Here is a 24,338-nt window from a genome sequence, read left to right as displayed (position 1 = left end):
TATTATTATTATTTTTTGAGATGAAGTCTCGCTGTTGCCCAAGCTGGAGTGCAGTGGCGCGATCTCGGCTCCCTGTAACCTCCATCTCCCGGGTTCAAGCGATTTTCCTGCCTCAGCCTCCTGAGTAGCTGGGACTGCAGTCATGTGCCACCATGCCCGACTAATTTTTTGTATTTTTGGTAGGGGCGGGGTTTCACTATATTGGCCAGGCTGGTCTTGAACTCCTGCCCTCGTGATCCACCCGCCTTAGCCTCCCAAACTGCTGGGTTTACAGTCATGAGCCACTGTGCCTGGCTAAAATGTATTTTTAATATGTACATAGGTTTAATTTATATAAATTTAATTAATCTCTGATTAACTGACCATTGGTAAATGAGTCTTTGTTAACTGTTGAATTTTACTTACTGGGCTTATGTGGTAGGATTTGCATACCCTCACTTATTGTATATGTATGTATTTCATATTTATGGAAAATCTACTCCTTTTGGTGCAAAAAATGTATTTGCTAATAGTGTCAAAAAGAGAAATTCATTATATGTCTATGTACCTTTTTACTCCATCAGCACTGTCTTCAGTGAAATGACAACAGTAACACATGAAGGGACCTTCCACAAAATTTGAGGTTTAAGTAAATAAAAAGCTAGATGTAACCATATATATGTAAATACACACATAGACACACACAAAAGTATACATGTAGAAAGGAGAGATTCAGATTTGGGAAGTTCATTGTATGGAGCATCCATAACAATACAGAGTGTTTTAGACACTGTTTTCTAAAGTCTTATTTCTGTAGTATCTGCAGGTACCTTTCTTTCTTCGATCTAGTTGGATAAAAGAGGAATAGGTCTTAAGAGGAATGCTTCTTATTCCTATTCCATTGGTCACCCTTATTTAGCAGCACCCTGAAACCTTAGGAAAATATGAGAATGTGTGTATTGTATGACACTCTACTAGAGTGAGCCAAAAGAGGCAACAGTCCTATTTGGTGCAAGGAGGAGGTAACAGTGGGCAGGGAGCTGAGGAGCTCTCAACAGAAAAGAGCAAAGCTAATAGACCCCTGGTCTCTTCGTCTGTTACCACATGAGGCTACTGCCCCAAAGGTAAACCCACCATCAGATCGTATGCAGGCCCTGCCTTGGGTCTGTAGTTACTTAACCCTATCTGAGGGGCAGGAAAGACATCCATGATTGGTGAAGAGTTACTGTTGGTATTTGAGAAGGCAGAAAATTATAAGGGCAAGCAAGGTGGGTATTTACAAACTGAAGTTGATTTTATGTAAATTTTGCCAGAAACAGTAACTTGGGGATGAGGTTTAGGAGTAAAGAAATGTATATAAACTTGATTCATTAAGTTTTTTTCACAGGCTGAAAAATTTCATTACAAACATCTAAAACCTCATTTCCAGAGAAAAATTAAATACCATGTTTCAAATAAATAACTGATTAATGTCCATTTTTCAGGGTAACTAGCTTATAAATTGTAGAATAATTATTGCTAATTTGTATCAGAAAATTAAGTCTAGGATAACATGTGGAGTCTTGCTATGTTCATTTTTAATCCTTTAGCTATTGAATTAAAAAGAGTAATGAGTGGTAGAGTCATCAATGATGGGTGAGATTTCAAAATACGGACAGAAAGAAGAGAGGGATATATTAAGATTGGTAAAATTCACTCACAAATGAAGTAATAAAGAACTGCACTTAAGTTGTGATTCATTAGATTGTTTGTTAAGGCCCAAGAGCACCTTTACATAATATAAGCTTTTCTTCCAGGAAAAAATGATATATTAATAGTAGATTCCAAATCATTGACATATACATTTTCAGAGTTCAACCAGTTTATAAATGTAGAGCAATTGTACATAACTTCAACCAGAAAAGTATGTCTCTGAAGTCACTTGACCTGATGTGTACATTTTTAATCCTTAGCACTGGCCCGGATAAAATGACATCAGTAGTCTTTCACTACTTTGATATATCTTTGATATAACTCACCTTTCAATGGTGGTGTCACTGAAAACTACTGATGTTATTAATTTGAGTCAGTGCTAAAGGATATATCTACACACACACACACATATAACACACATGTATATATGTGTGTGTGTATATATATACAGATATATCTTTTAGCTATATATGTAGTATATATAGATATATAAATATGTATTTGTGTATATAGATATACACATATCTATATACATATGTCTACATATGTGCATATTTAAATGTGTGTACATATATCTATATATACATATCTATGTATAGATATATTCTTTAGCACTGACCCAAATTAATAACATCAGTAGTCATATATATATCCTTTAATATATATGAGCATGTGTATATATGTAAACATATATGTATATATCCTTTAGCATATATACGTATATATACACATATATAGTTTACATATACATATATGTGTGTGTATATGCAGGTATATCTTGTTTTATTGTGCTTTACTTTATTGCCCCTCAGATATTACTTTTTTATAAACTGAAGGTTTGTAGCAACCCTGCATTGAGCAAGTCTCCTGGTTTTATTTTTCCAACAGCATGTTCTCACTTTGTGTCTCTGTCACATTTTAATAATTCTTGCAATATTCCAAACTTTTTATTATCATATCTGTTATGGTGATCTGTGATCAGTGATCTTTGATGTTACTATTGTAATTGTTTTGGGGCAACACGAACCATGCCCATATTAAGGTGACAAGCCTAATCAATGACATGTTTGTTCCGACTGCTCCACTGACTAGCCATTCCCCCATCTCTCTCCTTCTCCTTGGGCCTCCCTATTCCCTGAGACACAACAATATTGAAAGTAGGCCATTTAATAAGCCTATGATGGTCTCTGAGTGTCCTAGTGAAAGGAAGAGTCACATGGCTCTCACTTTAAACCAAAAGCTAGAAATGATTGTGAGGAAGGCTAGACTTCTTGTAGCAGTTCAGCCAAGTTGTGAATGTAAAACAAAAACAAAAACAAAACAAAACAGAAAAGCCAAAAAACTTCTTGAAGAAAATTAAGACTGCTGCTCCACTGAACATACAAATGATGAGAAAGCAAAACAGTCTGATTGCTAATCTGGAGAATGTTTTAGTGGTCTGGATAAATGATCAAACCAGCCACAGCATTCCCTTAAGCCAAAGCCTAATCCAGGACAAGGCCCTCACTCTCTTCGATTCAATGAAGCCTGGGAGAGGTAAGGAAGCTGCAGAAGAAAAGCTTGAAGCTAAAAGCTTGGTTCATGAGGTTTAAGGAAAGAAGCCATCTCTATAACATAAAAGTGCAAGGCAAACAGCAAGTGCCGATGCAGAAGCAGCAGCAAGTTATCCAGAAGATCTAGCTGAGATAATTGATGAAGGTGGCCAAACTAAACAACAGATTTTCAATGTAGACAAGATAGTCTTTTATTGGAAGAAGACGCCATCTAGGACTTTTATATTTAGAGAGGAGAAGTCAACACATGCTTTCAAATCTTCAAAGCAGAGGTCAATTCTCTTGTTAGGGGCTAATGAAGCTGGTGACTTTAAGTTGAAGCCAGCAATCATTGACTATTCCGAAAATCCTAGGGCCCTTACGAATTATGCTAAATCAAGCAAGATGGGTGAATAGAGATGCCTGGTGCTCATCTCCCCTACGAGAAAGAACCGAGGCAACAAATACACGTCTAAGATTTGATTAGAGTATCAAAGGCATAGTCCTGGAGTGCAGCAAAGGAGTGCAGACACATCTGTGGTGACTGGAAGTTGCCACAGCATGGAAGCACTCAGCCTGTGCAGCTCCTTCTGCCCCATCTGGATTGAATTGGCCCAGAGACAGGAGGGACTTCTCATTGCAGGGTGAAGGTAAGCAGAAGATCCCTGTCACCCCACTGCCATCACAAACACAAAGTCTTTACAACAGGAGAATCTCACAGTCTTTGCAAGCCCTGAGGCCAGTTTGGAGTACTGCCAAGAATTGACAAAGCTGCATGTCCTGGACTAGGAGTACAAGGTGAAGACTTCCCACCCCCAGAGACTTAAGCTGCAGCAACACAGCACCATCTTGAGACCAGAGTCATCTCTTGAGTGTGCCCTCCTCTGGGGGCCAGTAGCCACTGTGCCTCTCCAGCACTGGAGCTTTATCTTCAGTACACCAAGCCCACATGGGTGGGTTAAAGCCACAATCCCAGCTGTGTGGAGGTTGGTCCCAGGACTGGCTGTAACTCAAGTAATGCAGAGCAGGGAAATCAACCCCCACCACCACACTTCCAGACAGAGGAATAATCTGCAGTCCCATCCAGGGTAAACTCACTCTTAAGACAGCCAAACCACTGCAAGCCCTCTCCCAAGTGGGAGAGGCCCCTAAGCCTCTGAGCAGCTGATACACCCCCAGGTCAACAGAGTGACTATGAGCCCATGCTCAGGACCTGAGAAACAGCCTTGCAGGCCCCATCCACCACAGACATGCTCCTGGCCTGCCCAGGAGCCCTCTGCCTTTGATAAGGGCCTGAGAAACAGTCCCACAGGCTGCCCCTAGCAGGCACACCACCGAGTGGGCCTTGCACCTGTGTCTCAGACCTGAGAGACAGGCAGCTGTGTATGCCCAAGTCTCAGGGCCGAGAAAGAACCCTGGGAGCTTACTCTGGCCAGCAGACTGTCAGGCCAACTAAGCAGCCACATACCTATGTCCCAGCTTGAGGAACAGCCCTTTAGGCCACCCCCCACAGAAATACTCCCAGGCCAACTAAGCAGCTGTGCAACCTTGCACGAGCCTGAGAAATAGTCCTGTATCCATTCCCAGCAGATGCACCTCCAGACCAGCCAATCAGCCATGAATGCCCATGTCCTGGACCTAAGAAAGAGCTCCATGGGCTACTTCCAGAGGACATGCCCCTAGGCCAGCTGAGCAGCCTCGTGTCCACATCCTGGCTTATAGAAGCAGTCCCCTGGGCTTCCCCTGGCAGGCACCACCCAGGCCAGCTGAGCAGCAGTGTGCCCACATCCTGAGCTAGAATAGCTCTATGGACTACCCCCAGCAGACACACATCCAGGACAGCTGAGAAGTCATTTGACTGTATCCCAGGCCTGAGAAACACCCCCTCTTGGCCAGCCCTGGCAAAGATATCTTCAGTCCAGCTTAGCAGCTATGCAGCTATATATTTGGCCCATGAGTTTCCCCCAGCAGACTGGCTGCAGGCCAGATGAGCAGCTGTGTACCCACATACCAGGTAGGGGAAACAGCCCTTCAGGCCACTCCTGGAGTGCATGCTTCCAGGCCAGGCAAACAGCTGTGTGCCTGCGTCCTGGGCCTGAGAAACTGTCCTGCAAAGCACATCTGGCAGTCATGCCCTGGTTGAGCAACTGCATCCCCATGCCCCTGGCTAGAGTGACAGCACCATGGCCAGCCGCATAAAGCCATACTCCAAGTTTTCTGACCCAATGTATGCCTGCACACACCCCTACCCTGAGAAACAGCCCAGTGAGCCCACCCCTGGCAAGGCTGCACCACCATCACCACAAACTTCCTTAGCCTAGGCCACTGAGTAACTTGCAAATGTTACTAGTGTAGATCACAGCTGAATAAACTACATGGAGACTACACTTACTGCATCCATGTAGAACCATGGCCAGTATACCCCAATGAAATGACATCCAAGACCTATTCATAGAAATAAATTCATACAAGTAAACCTACTCCATAAAATTGGAAAAGGTGACTTTTTCACCAGATGCATAGAAATCAATTTAGAAACACAGCAACCGTGAAAATGCAAGAAAACATGTCATCTACAAAGGGAAATAATAATTATCCAGTAATAGAACCCAATCATAAACATAAGAGATGACAGAAAAAAGAATAATCTTAAGGAAACTCAGTGAGATATAAGGTAATACAGATAGACAAGTCAATGAAATCAGGAAAACATGATTTGAAAGAGAAATTCAGTAAAGATACAGATATCATAAAAATAACCAAACAGAAGCCCTAAGAGCTAAACAGTTCAATGGATGAAATGAAAAAATACAATCAATGGCTTTACAGACAAGAACAAGCAGAAATAATTTCTGAACTTGAAGACAAGTCTTTTGAAATAACACAGACAGGCAAAAAAGGATAAAAAAGAATGAAAAAAGCCTACAGGATTTATGGGACACCATTAATTTGATCAAATATTCATATTATGGGCATTCCAGAAGGAAAAGTGAAGAGAAAATATGAGGAAAACATATTTAATAAAATGAGAGCATAAAACTTCCTAACTCTTGAGAGAGAGCTAGACGTCTAGTTCCAGGAAGATCAAAGAACCCCAAATACATTCAACCCAGACATTATAGTCAAATTGTGAAAAATCAAAGACAAAGATTTTTTAAAATAGCAAGAGAAAAGTAACACATTTATAATGGAATCCCCATTAGACTAACAGCTGATTTCCCAGCAGAAACCTTAGGCTAGAAGAGAATGGGATGATATATTCGAAGTTCTGAAAGAAAAAAAAAACTTTCAGCTGAGAATATTATACCCAGCACAGCTATCCTTTACAAATGAAGAAGACATAAAATCTGTCATAGATAAACAAAAACCAAGATAATTCATCACCACTAGACCAGCCTTACAAGAAATGCTCAAGGGAGTCTTACATCTGGAAGTAAAAAGATGATAACCACCATCATAAAAACATGCAAAACTTTAAAAGTTACTGTTAGAGTCAATGCATAAAGGAGAAAGAGAAAGGAATGAAGCCTTATCACTATAGAAAACTACCCAACTTCAAAAGTAAACAGGAAGAAAGGAATAAAACATATACAAAACAACCAGAAAACAATAAAATGTTGGAAGTAACTCCTCACCTACCAATAATAACTTTGAATGTTAATAGATTAAATACCCCATGAAGGATATAGACTTACTGAGTGGATTAAAAAATAAGACCTAACTATATTTTATCTAAAAGAAACTCATCTTACCGGTAAAGAAACACATAGACTGATAATGAAGGGACGCAAAAAGATATTCTATGCAAATGGAAGCCAAAAGTGAGCAGGAATAGCTATACTTGTATCAGACAAAACAGAGTTCAAGTTAAAAACCATAAAAATGGACAAACAAGATTATTTTGTAATAATAAAGGGTTCAATTCAGCAAGAAATATAATTGTAATATGTGTATAATTGTAAATATGTATGCACTCAAACACCAGAGCACCTAGATATATAAAGTGAATATTAATAGATCTAAAGAGGGAGATAGACCCCATTACAATAAGAGTTGGGCACTTCCATATCCCACTCTCAGCATTGGGCAAATCATCTAGACAGAAAATCAACAAAGAAACATCAGACTTAAACTCCACCATAGACCAAATGGACATAAATAACAAACATATACAGAACATCTCACCTAACAGCTGCAGAATACACATTCTTTTCATCAGCACATGAAACATTATCCAAGATAGACCATATGTTAGGTTACAAAACAAGTCTCAACAAATTTTTAAAAATTGAAATTCTATCAGGTATCTTATCTTACCACAGTGGAATAAAACTAGACATTCATAACAAGAGGAACATTCAAAACTATACAGACATATGGAAATTAAACAACATGCCCTTGAGTTACAATGAGTGAAGAAAGAAATTAACAATGAAATTTAAGAATTCCTTGAAACAAATGTAACTAGAAACACAATATGCCAAAACAGGAGACACAGCAAAAGCAGTTATTGAGAAGTATGTTTTTAGCTTCATCCATGTCCCTACAAAGGACATGAACTCATCATTTTTTCAGCAAACTATCGCAAGGACAAAACACCAAACATCGCATGTTCTCACTCATAGGTGGGAATAGAACAATGAGAACACTTGGACACAGGAAGGGGGATATCACACACCGGGGCCTGATTGGGTAGGGGGAGGGGGGAGGGATAGCATTAGAAGATATACCTAATGTAAATGACGAGTTAATGGGCGCAGCACACCAACACGGCACATGTATACATATGTAACAAACCTGCACATTGTGCACATGTACCCTAGAACTTAAAGTATAAAAAAAAAAGAAGTATGTTTTTAGCAATAAATGCCTGGATCAAAAAATCTAGAAAACTTTCAAATAAACCACTGAACAATTCTACCTCAAGAAACTAGAATAGTAAGAACAAACCAAACCCCAAATTGTTAAAAGGAAATAAATAATGAAGACCAAACAGAAATAAACAGATTTGAGGCAAAAATTACAAAAGGTTAACAACAAAAAGCAGGTTTAAAAAATATCAACAAACCATTAGCTAGACTAATTAAGAAAAAGGGAAGACCCAAATAAGTAAAATCAGAAACAAAAAAAGAGACCTCATAACAGATATGACAGAAATAAAAAGAATTATTAGAGACTATTATGAGCAACTCTACAATAAATTTGAAAACCTAGAGGAAGTGGACAAAATCCTTGACCCATACGACCTACCAAGACTAACCAAGAAGAAATAGAAAACCTGAACAAACCAAAAACAAGTAATGAGATTGAATCAGTAATAAAAAGGCTTTCAACAAAGTCCAGGACCTGATGGCTTCACCACTTAATCCTCACTTGTGAAAGGAAGAGTCATTTGCCACAGCAAACTTCATTGTCCTATTTTAAGAAATTGCCTCAGCCACTCCAACCATTGGCAACCACCACTCTGATCAGTCAGCAGCCATGAACATGGAGGCAATGCCCTCTACCAGCAAAAAGACTGTGACTTGCTAAAGGCTTAGGTGATCATTAGCATTTTTTAACCAATAAAGTAGTTTTTAATTAAAGTATGTACCTAAGTTTTTTGAACATAATGCCATTGCAAACTTAACAGGCTACAGTGTAGGGTAAACATAACTTTTATATGCACAGGGGAACCAAAACATTTGTGTGAGTTGCTTAATGCAGTTTTTGCTTTATTGCAGTGGTCTGGAATGAAACCCACAATGTCTTTGAGATATGTCTATACCTATATTATTTGTATATTATATATCTGTATACATATTCTTTTATATATCTTTATATACATATATATAGAAAGGGACAGAGAGAGAAAAGAAGATAAAAATATGCAAAATTCAGTGTTGGGAGTATCCATGAGGAAAGAGTTTCTGGTTAATGATTGTAATTTTCTTTCTTAAATATTAGGTCTTCCAGTGAGCTAAGTCATGTTTACTATATCCTTTAGATTCATGGGATTCTTGTTATTCAAATATATTTTTCATCACTATTTTGTGTAGCAAATATCTAATGATATATTTTTGCATTTTTTTTTGGTGGCTAAAGTATGTTAGAACGACTTTCCAAGTTTGAAGTTGAAGATGCTGAAAATGTTGCTTCATATGAGTAAGTCAGTTTGAAGTTTGAAAGGAGGGAGCCATTGATGGATCTCTTACCTTTAGTGAAACAGGGCTTCCGCTAAGGCAAGAAGGAAAAAGGGAAACTATGGAAAGATATCAAAATGTATGGGTGGGAGGGTACACCGTATTTACTCCAGTTGAATTCTTAGACAAGTATTATTTTGAAAAAAAAATTCCATCCATTCAGAAATAAATGTTCTTCTAGCTTGAAAATGTAAAAAGTATTCTTAGAGGAAATTAATTCCATTAAAAGTTTTTTTTAAAAAACAGGAATGCAGAATGCTACTTAACTCATCAATAGTGAACGTTTCTCATTTTTACTGGATATGGTGTGATTCCCAATTTTGTAGATTTTGCCTATGAGCAAATAGTATTGATAGCAAAAGCAAACATGTTTTGCTGACTAAAGACCTCTTTATGCTCATTGGGATTTTATTCTTATTTGTTTCTCATCTCACTAGAGTACTTCCTGTTGCACTGACCTGAAGGCATTTTATCATGTACTCACTGTAATGAAACAGTACATTCTTAAACTGGCTTGTGTCTGAACTGCAGACATATTCAGGAGATTTTTCTTCTGCTTCTTTCTTGCCCAGTTGTATAACCATTCACCAGCTTGTGTCAATGCTGGAGAGGAAGTACTGCCATAGAGGAAGTTAACTCACCATGGTTGTAAGCTGTTGGTGTCTAAACAAAGATTGGAAACAAAGAGGGCAAATACAAATAGTTTTTCAAATTACCCTGAATTTGCCACTGAATCAAACTGTGTGTCTGCAAATTAGCTATACATTTTCTGTAATGGAGCTGCCCAGGGCCGAAACAAAATTAGACAGATTAAGCAAGGCAAGCATTTCCTTCTTTCCCCACTCCAAACAAAATAAAGCAGGTTTTCATTTTATTTTATTTTTAAATTACAAAGTCTCATTACATAGATATAGGAGGAATTTGCAGTAGTCCCTGTGAGAAATGCTGGTGTTTCATACCAGGGGGATGATATTGGATTTATAGTAAAAGCTGGAATCAGTGCTTGGCTTTGACTTCATATATTCATTCACCTGATACTCAGCAAGTCACTAACCCTCTTTAACTTTCAGATTATTCAAATGTAAACTGGCTATAATGCAATCTATGTACTGGATATTGTATTTTAAAAAATTAGTAATAAAACGAAAATAACATGCAAAAATACTTTGAAAACTCTGTAGTTCTATAAATAGGTTTTATTCTAAAAACTGAAAATAACGTAAGAGTTCATTAAAGGAAAATCAGAAAATACAATCAACAAATCTAACCACATATAGTCATTCTTAAACTTTGATGCATGCACTTCTAAATTCTTTAGGCATATACTTTTTTGTTTACAGATATGAGACCATACTTATTCTTTTGTAAATAACCTTATTAATGACATCATGACTATATTTTTTTGTTAATATATATTCATGTGCACTTACAACATTATTTGCAACAGTTGTGTAATATTTCATGGTGTAGATGAGCTATAATTCATTTAATAGTCAGATATTGCTGAACAATTAAGTTTTTTACAAGTTTTTAACTGTTACAAAAATGAATATATTTGAGGCTAAATCTCTATATTGTTGGTTATTTGCTTGTTATAAATTCTCAGAAGTGGAAATTCTGTGTCAAAGGGAATGATTGTGACGCTATTGATATTGATATGTGCTTTAACATCAAGATGCAAAGTGTACATTTCTCCCCCCCACACTTAACACTAGCCATCATTGATTTCTCTGATATTAGTAAATATATTTGTTCTAATGCACATTCTTTGACACACCTTCATTTATCCTTTTCTGTCTTTGGACTGAAAAGTTAAATCTATTGATCCTTTTTCTATTTTATGTAATATAAGCAATTTCTCCCAGGTTGTCTTGCTTTTCACTATATAAAAGCATTTAATCCTCATGTAATCAAATGTATCTGTTCCTTTCTTTGTGATTTTGCCTTTAATGTTATTCTCAGAAAGTCCTTCTTACCCCAAGATTTTAAATATATTCACCAAAATTTCTGTTTTGAATTTATTTTCTTCATTTAAATAAAATATCTGCCCTGAATTTACTTTGTCTTAAGGTATAAAGTGTAGAAATTTACTTTTCTCCTAAGTGACTCATAGTTTTCTCAGCATGAAAATGTCATCCCCCTATATTGTCCTTACCCTGTTTTAGTGATCTAGAGTGAGCAGGAAGACCAGAGTCACTACAGTGTTTTTCGTGCTTTACATCATGGCCACCTCCCTACCCCCAGAGTCTGTACCAGAGAAAAATGTGTCCAGTGGGAGAGATAGCACCTGCCTTCAATACAAATCCCATTTCATTAAACATGGTCTTGTTAGTGTCATGTAGCTTCCACCTTCTATTGATAAAAAATGAGTCATGTTCATAGTTAATATTTGTGCTTTTAATTCAACTTTGATATTAATATTGGAACTTTTAGTGTTTTAAGGTTTAGTATCTCATATCTTTTTCTATCTCTTTTTTTTTTTTTGAGCCGGAGTCTCGCTCTGTCACCAGGCTGGAGTGCAGTGACACCACTCAGCTCACTGCAACCTCCGCCTCCCAGGTTCAAGCGATTCTCCTGCCTCAGCCTCCTGAGTAGCTGGGACTACAGTCACGCACCACCACGCCGAGCTAATGTTTTGTATTTTTAGTAGAGATGGAGTTTCACCATGTTGGCCAGGATGGTCTCGATCTCTTGACTTCATGATCCGCCCACCTTGGCCACCCAAAGTGCTGGGATTACAGGCGTGAGCCACCGCGCCTGGCCTCTGTCTCTTTATTTTTGAATTGTCATTTAAATTTAGTTTTTGTCTCTCGTGTATAGCATGTAATGCCTTTAATTTCAAAGTTATCTGAGAGTATTTCTCAATATGCAGTATGAGAGTAAAATGTTTGTATTTATGATTTCTGGTATGTTTTGTTTTATTTATCATCTTTTTCTTTATTAAAAATACTTTGATATTTTCTTTGTAAATTTGTCTATATTTTGCTATTAATTGATTTGTTTTTATCCCTTGCATTTTTTATTGATATGCAAGTCAGAAGCCCATTTCTAGTCTATCAATGTTTATATTTAAATGCTTAGAAAACATAATTATACCATTTTTTCCATCACTATCGAGATGTACCTGTGAAAGATAAGAAATGCAACCTGCCTTTACTTCTGTCTTCTTCCACACCTTGAATCCTAGTGTAAGAATGCCTAAAAATTCAAATCAATACTATTATTCATGATTTTATATTATTTATCTTTACTTTTAGAATCATTTATTTACATTTTCACCTGCTACATTTTTTTATTATTATACTTTAAGTTTTAGGGTACATGTGCACATTGTGCAGGTTTGTTACATATTTATGCATGTGCCATGTTGGTGTGCTGTACCCATTAATTCGTCATTTACATTAGGTGTATCTCCTAATGCTATCCCTCCCCAATCCCCCCACCCCATGACAGGGCCCGGTGTGTGATGTTCCCCTTCCTGTGTCCAAGGGTTCTCATTGTTCAATTCCCACCTGTGAGTGAGAACATGCAGTGTTTGGTTTTCTGACCTTGCGATAGTTTGCGAGAATGATGGTTTCCAGCTTCATCCATGTCCCTACAAAGGACATGAACTCATCCTTTTTTATGGCTGCATAGTATTCCATGGTGTATATGTGCCACATTTTCTTAATCCAGTCTATCATTGTTGGACATTTGGCTTGGTTCCAAGTCTTTGCTATTGTGAATAGTGCCGCAATAAACATACATGTGCATGTGTCTTTATAGCAGCATGATTTATAATCCTTTGGGTATATACCCAGTAATGGGATGGCTGGGTCAAATGGTATTTCTAGTTTTAGATCCTTGAGGAATCACCACACTGTCTTCCACAATGGTTGAACTTGTTTACAGTCCCACCAACAGTGTAAAAGTGTTCAATTTCTCCACATCCTCTCCAGCACCTGTTGTTTCTTGACTTTTTAATTATCGCCATTCTAACTGGTGTGAGATGGTATGTCATTGTGGTTTTGATTTGCATTTCTCTGATGGCCAGTGATGGTGAGCAATTTTTCATGTGTCTGTTGGCTGCATAAATGTCTTCTTTTGAGAAGTGTCTGTTCATATCCTTCGCCCACTTTTTGATGGGGTTGTTTGTTTTTTTCTTGTAAATTTGTTTGAGTTCTTTGTAGATTCTGGATATTAGCCCTTTGTCAGATGAGTAGATTGCAAAAATTTTCTCCCATTCTCTAGGTTGCCTGTTCACTCTGATGGTAGTTTCTTTTGCTGTGCAGAAGCTCTTTAGTTTAATTAGATCCTGTTTGTCAATTTTGGCTTTTGTTGCCATTGCTTTTGTTCACCTGCTACATTTTTATGCTACATTAACAATTATTATTTAGACTTACCTAATTTTGAGTTTATATTATTTACCATCTTTTCTCTGTAAGTCATCTTCCTTATTTCTGTGTTCTTCATTTTGATTCATTGCTCAGCTGACTCAAGCACTTTGAGTAATTGTTTTTAGGAAAGGTACATGGAGGCTATGCTTCGTGTTGCTTCATGTTGGAGTGTCTGTCTGTTGCTCCCGAGTGTGAACAGTACTTTTCCTGGATATGGATTTACTGAGTCATAGTTATTTCCCTGCAAACTCTGCACATAACTGCTTGACGCTGCATTTACATAGTACACTTTTTTTAACCAAAAAAGTCTCAATTGTGTATTTACTTGGTATAGTTTCAGGGAACACTGAAACAGATTAAGGGGCTAAAGCCACCCAAGCCACTTCTTCATGCCTTCGTAATCTGTCAGACTTGGTTCTGTATGGTGACATTGTCAAGTGAGTTCAGATTTATGACATTTCCTTGATACCTGGAGATCCAATAGACTGTGTGGGATCAGAGGTTCTTGTAGTAAGGGCATGGCAACTTGAGGAGAGAATTCACCTCTTTTGGCCAATTGATCCTCCATCTACATCAGCCTTAACTCTCCAAGCCTGGGCGGAGGTGGTGGGTCCAGGTGGAGAGGGGAAGATTAGACGGATTGGGGATTTCCTTTATCTCAGGTTAACCTAACATCATTCATCAAAGGCCAATTTTGTTTTTTTTAACTTTTATTTTAGGTTTGGAGGTACACGTGGGGTTTGTTATGTAGGTAAACTTGTGTCAGGGAGGTTTTTTTTTTTAACATATTATTTCATCATCCAGGTATTAAACTCAGTACTCAAATAGTTATCTTTTCTGCTCCTCTCTCTCCTCCTACCCTCCCCACTTAAGTAGACCCCAGTGTCTATTTCCTTCTTTGTGTTCATCAGTCCTTATGATTTAGCTACCACTGATAGGTGAGAACATTCAGTATTTGGTTTTCTGTTTCTGCACTAGTTTGCTAAGGATAAGAGCCTCCAGATCCATCCATGTTCCCACAAAATACATGATCTCATTCTTTTTTTATGGCTGCATAGTATTCCATGGTATATATGTACCACATTTTCTTTATCCAGTCTGTCATTGATGGGTACCTAGGTTGATTCCATGTCTTTGCTATTGTAAATAGTGCTGCAGTGAACATTCATACGCATGTATCTTTATAGTAGAATGATTTATATTCCTCTGGGTATCTACTCAGTAATGGGATTGCTCAGTCAAATAGTTCTGCTTTTAGCTCTTCAAGGTATTGCTATACTGCTTTTTACAGTGGTTGAACTAATTTACACTCCCACCAACAATGTATAAGTGTTCCCTTTTCTCTGTAACCTTGCCTGCATCTGTTATTTTTTGACTTTTTAGTAATAGCCATTCTGACTGGTGTGAAATGGTATCTCATTGTGGTTTTGATTTGCATTTCTCTAATCTGTGATATTGAGCTTTTCTTCGTATGCTTGTTGGCCACATGCATGTCTTCTTTTGAGAAATGTGTGTTCATGTCAAAGGCCAATTGTCAGTGCCCCAGTTCTGCTCAGTATCTGCCCTCTTTGTTCTCCAGTCTTAGGCACAGGCTGTGAGCATTGTCTTAGGATTAATGGCTCTCGGGGTGGAATTTGAGTCCTGTGTTGGAGGCTTCAGTATGACAGAAACTTCCTGAAGACTTCTCCTACTGAAGTCTCCTGTGTTGGAGGCTTCTCCTCCTGAAGAGCCTCCAACACAGGAGGCTTCAGTAGGACAAAAAAAATTGTTCCTCATCAGCTACCTTGTCTCCAGCCATAAGGTAAAATGAGGCATTATTGGAGGCTCTATCAAACAGGTTCTCCTTCCTTTGATTAATGGAAGGAGCCCAGTCTTTCGGGTGTTTGTCCTTTGAAGTATATCTTACTAAAATGTCTTACCTCTGAAGTTCATTTGCAACCTCATATGCGACTCTTGCTCATGTGTATCTGTTCACTAGGTGTCTAGTTTGAGGAGATGACAAGAGCATCATTTACTCTCCCTATGCTCATTCCTGAAACACCTTATTTTATTGCAGTGGAAACTGAGATCTGGCCAAAGTTTGATGATTTGCCCAGGCTGGCATTAAAATACAGTTCTCTTCTACCAACCTTTTCTGTCTTCATGCTATACTCCTTGAGTTGATGACCACAAGTTTAAGTTTAGTATTGCCATAAAGTTGGGGTTGGGGCTTTGCATGCAATGGAAATGTTACTAAACATCCAAAGTTTACTGTCTTCTGGATAGCATAGTAAACAAGTAAAATACTCATGGAGCAGGAAGAATAAAATTTTAGCTATTAGTAAAAAGCATTTTGTTATACAACTTCTGAATAATTTTCTTTTAAAATTATATTTATAAAGGCCTTTGTTTTTTGGTTAAATTTACAATATAAGAAGAAATCTGGTTAATTTTATTTTTACTTCTTTTTGCAGCAGCAAGATTAAGAAAATTGTGCATTCAATTGTATCATCCTTTGCATTTGGGTATGTGAGACATAGAAAACACCATGTATTAAATATATCTGAGACTTGGCTGGGTGCAGTGGCTCATGCCTGTAATCCCAGCACTCTGGGGGGCTGAGGCGGGCAGATCACATGAAGTCAGGAGTTCAAGACCAGCCTGGCTAACATGGTGAAACCCCATCTCTACTAAAAATACAAAAATTAGCCAAGCATAATGGCAGGTGCCTGTAATCCCAGCTACTCAGGAGGCTGAGGCAGAAGAATCGCTTGGACCGAGGAGGCATAGGTTGCAGTGAGCTGAAATTGCACCATTGCACTGCAGCCTTGGTGACACAGCAAGACTCCATGTAAAAAAAAAAAGAAAAAAAATATGAGTCTCATATGCATCTATACATACATATATATGAGACTTAATACTTCAATGAGAAACACTGAAATAAAATAACAAAAGAGCATTTCCACTGTCCATCAGTTGCTAAGTAGCCATGTGCCCCATCTAATGTAATGTAATTTATCATGGAATTTTGGTTTAAGCTGGACATTAAGAATTGCAAATAAATGGCTTTTGCCTAAGATTAATAGTAACATATTAATATTGTTTTTCTTCCATCTGCAAAAGTAACATTAATGAAAATCAAATGTTAAAATTCTATAATTATTAGTAAAGTGTTTTATTAAGTACCTTATACATCTGGAATTACTCTTTAATTCTGGAAACAATTTACTTAGACTCTTCTCTACATAAGAGTACGATTTCATACTATGATATAGATTTATGCAATATAATTGTTTCCTTTTGAATTAATAATATTTGAATTTGAGCTGCAAGTTTTTAAAAAAGTACTTCAAAGGCTAATTCATCTTCGTGGATTAGGCAAATAGTCTAATCAATTTATGGAGAATGTATTTGGAATATGTAACAGCAAGTGGCAGGAGGTACTTTAGAGTTCAAGACTCATGTGCCCATCACTATGCTAGAAGCACCCATAAATATGGAATCATGGACTTGTTGAAAATGTCACTGATGAAAAATCTTGGTCTTTTAAGAGCTTATGTTACTCATGCTTTCATTTGGTTTTTATTAATAAATTCTTTAGAATTATCCAGATTAACGAGGGTTTATTTTTTATGAGAAATTGGTATAAACTTCTTATGAAATTCTGAAATTTTAGGAAGAGTTTGTAAACAGACACAGGTGATTTTAATTCAGTTTTGCTTTTCTCTCTTGAGGTGTTGGTCTGATGTGTCTACTATAAAAGGCCATGATAATATCTTGTGAAGTGGTTTGGTGAGAATTTTGTTTATTAAGAACTGCTTCTATTGGGTGAAAACAGTGATTTTTCTGAGATTCTAAGGCATTACAGTTTTTCCTGCCACTGGGCAGCTTAATACTAAATAATAACATTTTGGTACCTGATCAGTGGCTTAAATATAGTATAGCTATAGGGACAAATGCCCCTTTATCTTTGCATTTATTTATTTATTTATTTATTTATTTTAGAATATTTGGAGTTTTCCTGGTCTTACTGGATGTCACTCTCCTCCTTGCCGACCTAATTTTCACTGACAGCAAACTTTATATTCCTTTGGAGTATCGTTCTATTTCTCTAGCTATTGGCTTATTTTTTCTCATGGATGTTCTTCTTCGAGTATTTGTAGAAGGGTAAGTTTGATTATTTTTATAATGCATTAAGCTATTTTGTACTTTTATAAGAAGCACTTTGGGAGGCTGAGGTGGGAGGATCCCAAGGTCAGGAGTTCGAGACAATCCTGGCCAACATGGTGAAACCCCGTCTCTATTAAAAATACAAAAATTAGCTGGGCATGGTGGTGGTTGCCTGTAATCCCAGCTAGTTGGGAGGCTGAGGCAGGAGAATTGTTTGAACCTGGGAGGCAGAAGTTGCGTTGAGCTGAGATCACGCCATTGCACTCTAGCCTGGGTGACAGGGCGAGACTCTATCTCAAAAAAAAAAAAAAAAAAGGAAGCGTTTTAAAATAATTAACAGGAGCATTCACCACAAACTGACTTAAGAGCCTTTGGGCCTTACGAGAACATTGGTGGTAGTCTGGTAGTACCCCCCATGGCCTGTGTTTGAGGTGGCCATGGATTGATGCTCCTCTGCCTTTGGACAGGGGTGGAAAGAGTGGGAGGGACTGCATCTTGTGGTTTGAGTGACAGCTCAGCCGTAGCACAGTAAAACACTAGGTAGACTTTTAAAGTTTTTGATCTAGGCCCTGATTCCCAGACAGCACCTTTGGATCCACCTGGAGGCTAGGACAACTTGCCATCCTGAAGGGAAGGACACAGGCCTGGCTGTTTTTACCATGTGATGACTGTAGAGCCCCAGGGCCTTCAGCAAACTTCTGCAATAGCTAAGGAGTGGTTACAGCAGGTCTTGGGCAAGACCCAGTGCTGTGCTGGCCTCAGGTCTGACCCAATGCAGTCACAGTATTGGTGGCCACAGGGGTGCTTGTGTCACTCAACCCCAAGCTTTAGGTGCCTCAGAACAGAGAGAGAGAGACTCTTTGTTTGGGAGAAAGTAAGGGAAGAAAACAAGTCTCCTTTTGGTAATGCAGAGAATTATCCTGGATCTTGTCCAAGACCATTAAGGCAGTACCACTATAAGTCTGCAAGAACCACAGAGTTTAGGAGGCTTGGGGTGCCGCCTAGAGCAGATAGAGCTTAGATCACAATATCCAAGTTCTTTCAAATATCTGGAAAGCCTTCCCAAGAAAGATGGGTACAAACAAGCCCTGACAGTGAAAACTACAATAAATACAGTGAAAACTACAATAAATGCAGTGAAAACTACAATAAATACCTAACTCTTCAATGCCCAGACACCAAAGAACATCTGCTAGCATCAACACTATCCAGGAAAACATGACCTCACCAAATGAACTAAATAAGACATTGGGGGCCAATCCTGTGGAAACAGATATATGTGACCTTTTAGACAAAGAAATCAAAATAGCTGTGTTGAGGGAACTCAAAGAAATTCAAGATAAGACAGAGAAGGAATTCATAATTCTATTAGATAAGTTTAACAAATTGAAATAATTTAAAAGAATCAAGCAGAAATTCTGGAGCCAAAAAATGTAATTGGCACACCAAAGAATGCATTAGAGTCTTTTAATAGCAGAATTGATAAACCAGAAGAAAGAATTAATGAGCTTGAAGACAGGCTATTTCAAAATACATAGAGGAGACAAAGGAAAGAATAAAAAACAATGACGCATGCCTACAGGATCTAGAAAATAGCCTCAAAAGGACAAATCTAAGTGGTATTGGCCTTAAAGAGGAGGTGGGGAGTGTAGAAAGTTTATTCAAAGGGATAGTAACAGAACGTCCCAAACCTACAGAAAGATATCAATATCCAAGTACAAGAAAGTTATAAAACACCGAGCAGATGTAACTCAAAGAAGACTACCTCAAGGAATTTAATAATCACAGTCCCAAAGATCAAGGATAAAGAAAGGATCTTAAAAGCAGCAAGAGAAAAGAAACCAATAATATACGATGGAGCTACAATATATCTGGCAGCAGACTCTTTAGTAGAAAAGTTTCAGGCCAGGAGAGAGTGGCATGACATATTGAAAGTGCTGAAGGAAAAAAACATTTACCCTAGAACAGTGTATCCAGTGAAAATATCCTTCAAAGTGAAGGGGAAATAAAGACTTTTCCACACAAAAGCTGAGGGATTTTGTCAACACCAGACCTGTCCTAGAAGAAATGCTAAAGGGAGTATTTCAATCAGAAAGATAAGGACATTAATGAGCAATAAGTAACAACCTGAAGGTATAAAACTCACTGGTAATAGTAGGTATACAGAAAAATGCAGAATGTTATAACATTGTAACTATGATGTATAAACTACTCTTATTCTAAGTAGAGAGACTAAACTATGAGCCAATCAAAAATATTAACTACAACTTTTCAAGACATAGATGGTATAATAAGATATAAATAGAAATAACAAAAAGTTAAATAATAGCGAGACAAATTTAAGTTGTAGGGTTTTTATTAGTTTCCTTTTTACTTGTTTGTTTATGAAAACTGTTATAAGATTAAAATAATGGATTATAAGATAGTATTTACAAGCCTCATGGTAACCTCAAACCAAAAAACATAACAATGGATACATGAAAAATAAAAAACAAGAAACTAAATCATATCACCAGAGAAAATTACCTTCACTAATGGAAGACAGGAAGGAAAGAAGGAAGAGAAGACCCCCAAACAACCAGAAAACAAATAACAAAATAGCAGGAGTGAGTCCTTACTTATCAATAATTACATTGAGTGTCAGCAGACTAAACTTTTCAATCAAAAGACAGAGTGGATGAATGGATGAAAGAACAAGACACATCCAGGTGTGGTGGTTCACGCCTGTAATCCCAGCAGTTTGGGAGGCCAAGGCAGGCAGATCATGAGGTCAAGAGCTAGAGACCATCCTGGCAAACATGGTGAAACCCTGTCTCTACTAAAAATACAAAAATTAGCAGGGTGTGGTGGTGCGCACCTGTAGTCCCAGCTACTCAGGAGGCTGAGGCAGGAGAATCACTTGAACCCGGGAGGCAGAGGTTGCAGTGAGCTGAGATGGTGCCACTGCACTCCAGCCTGGTGACAGAGCAAGACTTCATCTCAAAAATAAATAAATAAATAAATAAATAAATAAATAAATAAAATAAAAAGATCCATTGATCTGTTGCCTACAGGAAATACTCTTCTCCCATAAAGACACAGGTAGGCTGGAAGTGGTGGCTCACTTCTATAATCCCAGCACTTTGGGAGGCAGAGGCGGGTGGTTTACTGGAGGTCAGGAGTTCAAGACCAGCCTGGCCAATATGGTGAAACCCCGTCTGTCCTAAAAATACAAAAATTAGCTGGGTGTGGTGCTGGGCGCCTGTAATTTCAGCTACTCATGAGGCCGAGGCAGGAGAATCACTTGAACCTGGGAGGCAGAGGTTGCAGTGAGCTGAGATCACACCACTGCACTCCAGCCTGGGTGACAGAGTGAGACTCAGTCTCAAAAAAAATAAAAATAAAAATAAACAAATGAAAAAACCCAAAAACCAAAACCAAAACCAAAAACATGCTAACATATCTGATAAATATTGATACAAAAATCCTCAACAAGATACTAGAAAACTGAATTCAACAATATATGGGAAAGATCATTCATCATGACAAGTGGGATGTGTCTCCGGGATGCAAGGATGGTTCAACATTTGCAAATCAATCAATGTGATACATTATATCCACACAATAAAGGATAAAAACCGTAAGATCATTTCAGTTGATGCCAAAAATGCATTTGATAAAATTCAACATCCCTTCATAGTAAACACCCTAAAAAAACTGGGTATAGAAGTAACACACCTAAACATAATAAAAACCATGTATGACAGACCCACAGTCAGTACCGTACTGAATGGGGAAAAAATGAAAAGCTTTTCTCTGTGATCTAGAACACAATGAGGATGCCCACTTTTACCACTGTTGTTCAACATAGTACCGGAAGTCCTAGCTAGAGCCATTATAGAAGAGAAAGAAAGGGAATAAAAAAAGAAATCCAAATTGGGATGGAAGAAGTAAAATTATCCTTGTGTTTGCAGATGATACATTTTATTTGGAAAATACTAAAGACTCCACAAAGAAAACTATTAGAACTGATAAATTCAGTAAAGTTGCAGGATACAAAATCAATATACAAAAATCAGTAGCATTTCTATATGTCAACCGTGAACCATTTGGAAAGGACATTTAAAAAGTGGTCGTATATGCAATAGCCACAAATAAAATTAAATACCTAGAAATTAACCTAACCAAAGAAGTGTAAGATCTTTATAATGAAAATGATAAAACACTGATGAAAGAAATTGAAGAGGACACCAAGAAATGGAAAGAGATTCCATTTCATGGATTGGAAGAATCAATATTGTTAAAATGTCCATACTATCCAAAGCAATTTACAGATTCAGTGCACTCCTTGTCAAAATATGAATGACATTCTTCACAGAAATAGAAGAAACAATCTTAAAATTTATATGGAGCCACAAAAGACCCAGAATAGCCAAAACTATTCTAAGCAAAAAGAACAAAGCTGGAGGAATCACATTACCTGACTTCAAATTATACTACAGAACTATATAACCAAAACACCATGGCACTGGCATAAAAACAGACACATAGACCACTGGAACAGAATAGAGAACCCAGAAACAAATCCACACACACTTACAGTGAACTCATTTTTAATAAATGTGCCAAGAACATACATTGAACAAAAGACGTCTCTTCAACAAACGGTTCTGGGAAAACTGGATATACACATACAGAAGAATGCACCTAGACCCCTACCTCTCACCGTATACAAAAATCAAATCAACATGGATTAAAGACTTAAATCTAAGACCTCAATGAAACTACTATACTACAAGAGAACATTGGGAAGAATCTCCAGGACATTGGTCTGAGCAAAAATTACTTGGGCTGTACCTGACAAGCACAGGCAACCAAAGCAAAAATGGGCAAATGGGATCACATCAAGTTAAAAAACTGCTTCGTAGCAGAAGAAACAATTAGCAAAGTGAAGAGGCAGCCCACAGAATGGGAGAAAATATTTGCAAACTACCCATCTGAAAAGGGATTAATAACCAGAATATGTAAGGAGCTCAAACAACTCTCTAGGAAAAAATCTAATAATCTAATTTTTTAAATGAGCATAAGATTTGAATAGGCATTTCTCAGAAGAAAACATACAGATGGTAAACAGGCATATCAAGAGATGCTTAACATCATTGATCATTAGAGAAATTCGCAGTGTAGAAAACTACCATGAGATATCATCTCACCCCAGCTAAAATGGTTTATATCCAAAAGTCAGGCAATAACAAATCCTGCCAAAGATGTGAAGATAAGAGAACCCTCATACACTGTTCATGGAAATGTAAATTAGTAGAATCAATTGGAGAACAGTTTGCAGGTTCCTCAAAAAACTAAAAATAGAACTACCATATGATCCAGCAATCCCACTGCTGGGTAGATACCCACAAGAAAGGAAATCAGTATATAGAAGAGATATCTGCATTCCCTGTTTGTTGCAGCACTGTTCATAATGGCTAAGATTTGGAAGCAGCCTAAGTGTCCATCAACAGATGAATGGATAAAGAAAATATAGTACATATACACAAGAGAGTATTATTTAGCCATAAAAAACAATAAGATCCTGGCCAAGTGCAATGGCTCATGCCTGTAATCCCAGCACTTTGGGAGGTTGAGGTGGGCAGATCACCTGAAGTCGGGAGTTCGAGACTAGCCTGACCAACATGGAGAAACCCCATCTCTACTAAAAATACAAAAATTAGCTGGGTGTGGTGTCGGTCGCCTGTAATCCCAGCTACTCGTGAGGCTGAGGCAGGAGAATCGCTTGAACCTGGGAGGTGGAGGTTGCAGTGAGCCGAGATCACGCCATTGCACTCCAGCCTGGGCAGCTGAGTGAAACTCCATCTCAAAAAAAAAAAAAAAAAAAAAAAAAAAAAAAGAGATCCTGTCATTTGGAACAACATGGATGGAACTAGAGATCACTATGTTTGTTAAGTGAAATAAGCCAGGCACAGAAGGATAAACATCACATGTTCTCACTTATTATGGGGCTCTAAAAAAAAAAAAAAAAAAAGCAATTGTATTCATAGACCTAGAGAGTAGAAGGATGATCATCAGAGGCTGGGAATGGTAGTAGGGGCTTGGGGGTGGGGAGGTGGGGATGGCTAATGGGTACAAAAAAATAGAATGAGTAACGCCTACTATTTGATAGCACAACAGATTGACCATAGTCAACAATAACTTGATTGTATATTTTTAAATGACTGAAAGAGTGTAATTGGATTGTTTGTAACGTGAATGATAAATGCTTGAGGGGATAGATACCCCATTGTCCACAATAAGGGTGATTATTACACATTTAGTTATATGTCTTATTATGTTTGAATTGCCATGTTGGTGTTTTAGTCACATATAAATGTCAAATGATGAATATAATTTTATTGTTTGAAAACTTCCCATGAATGTTATGTTTTTCCCTTAGTCTA

The 24,338-nt window shown here is 37.7% G+C and overlaps 1 protein-coding gene across 1 annotated transcript in view; it reads left to right on the top strand.

Moving 5' to 3' along the window:
* The window catches only part of TPTE2 (transmembrane phosphoinositide 3-phosphatase and tensin homolog 2), an 89,253-nt gene that overhangs the window by 20,193 nt on the left and 44,722 nt on the right, over positions 1-24,338 (top strand). Inside the window, exons 8-10 of the mRNA XM_055097122.2 lie at positions 9,288-9,347; positions 16,215-16,265; positions 17,746-17,907. Of these exons, the coding sequence (XP_054953097.2) occupies positions 9,288-9,347; positions 16,215-16,265; positions 17,746-17,907 (273 nt within the window). The remainder of the gene's footprint in view (positions 1-9,287; positions 9,348-16,214; positions 16,266-17,745; positions 17,908-24,338) is intronic.

Source organism: Pan paniscus, chromosome 14 (genome assembly GCF_029289425.2).
Source record: "Pan paniscus chromosome 14, NHGRI_mPanPan1-v2.0_pri, whole genome shotgun sequence".
NCBI classification, from domain to species: Eukaryota; Metazoa; Chordata; class Mammalia; order Primates; family Hominidae; genus Pan; species Pan paniscus.
Note: the sequence above shows the minus strand (reverse complement) of the source record. Positions and strands in the feature narration are given on the sequence as shown.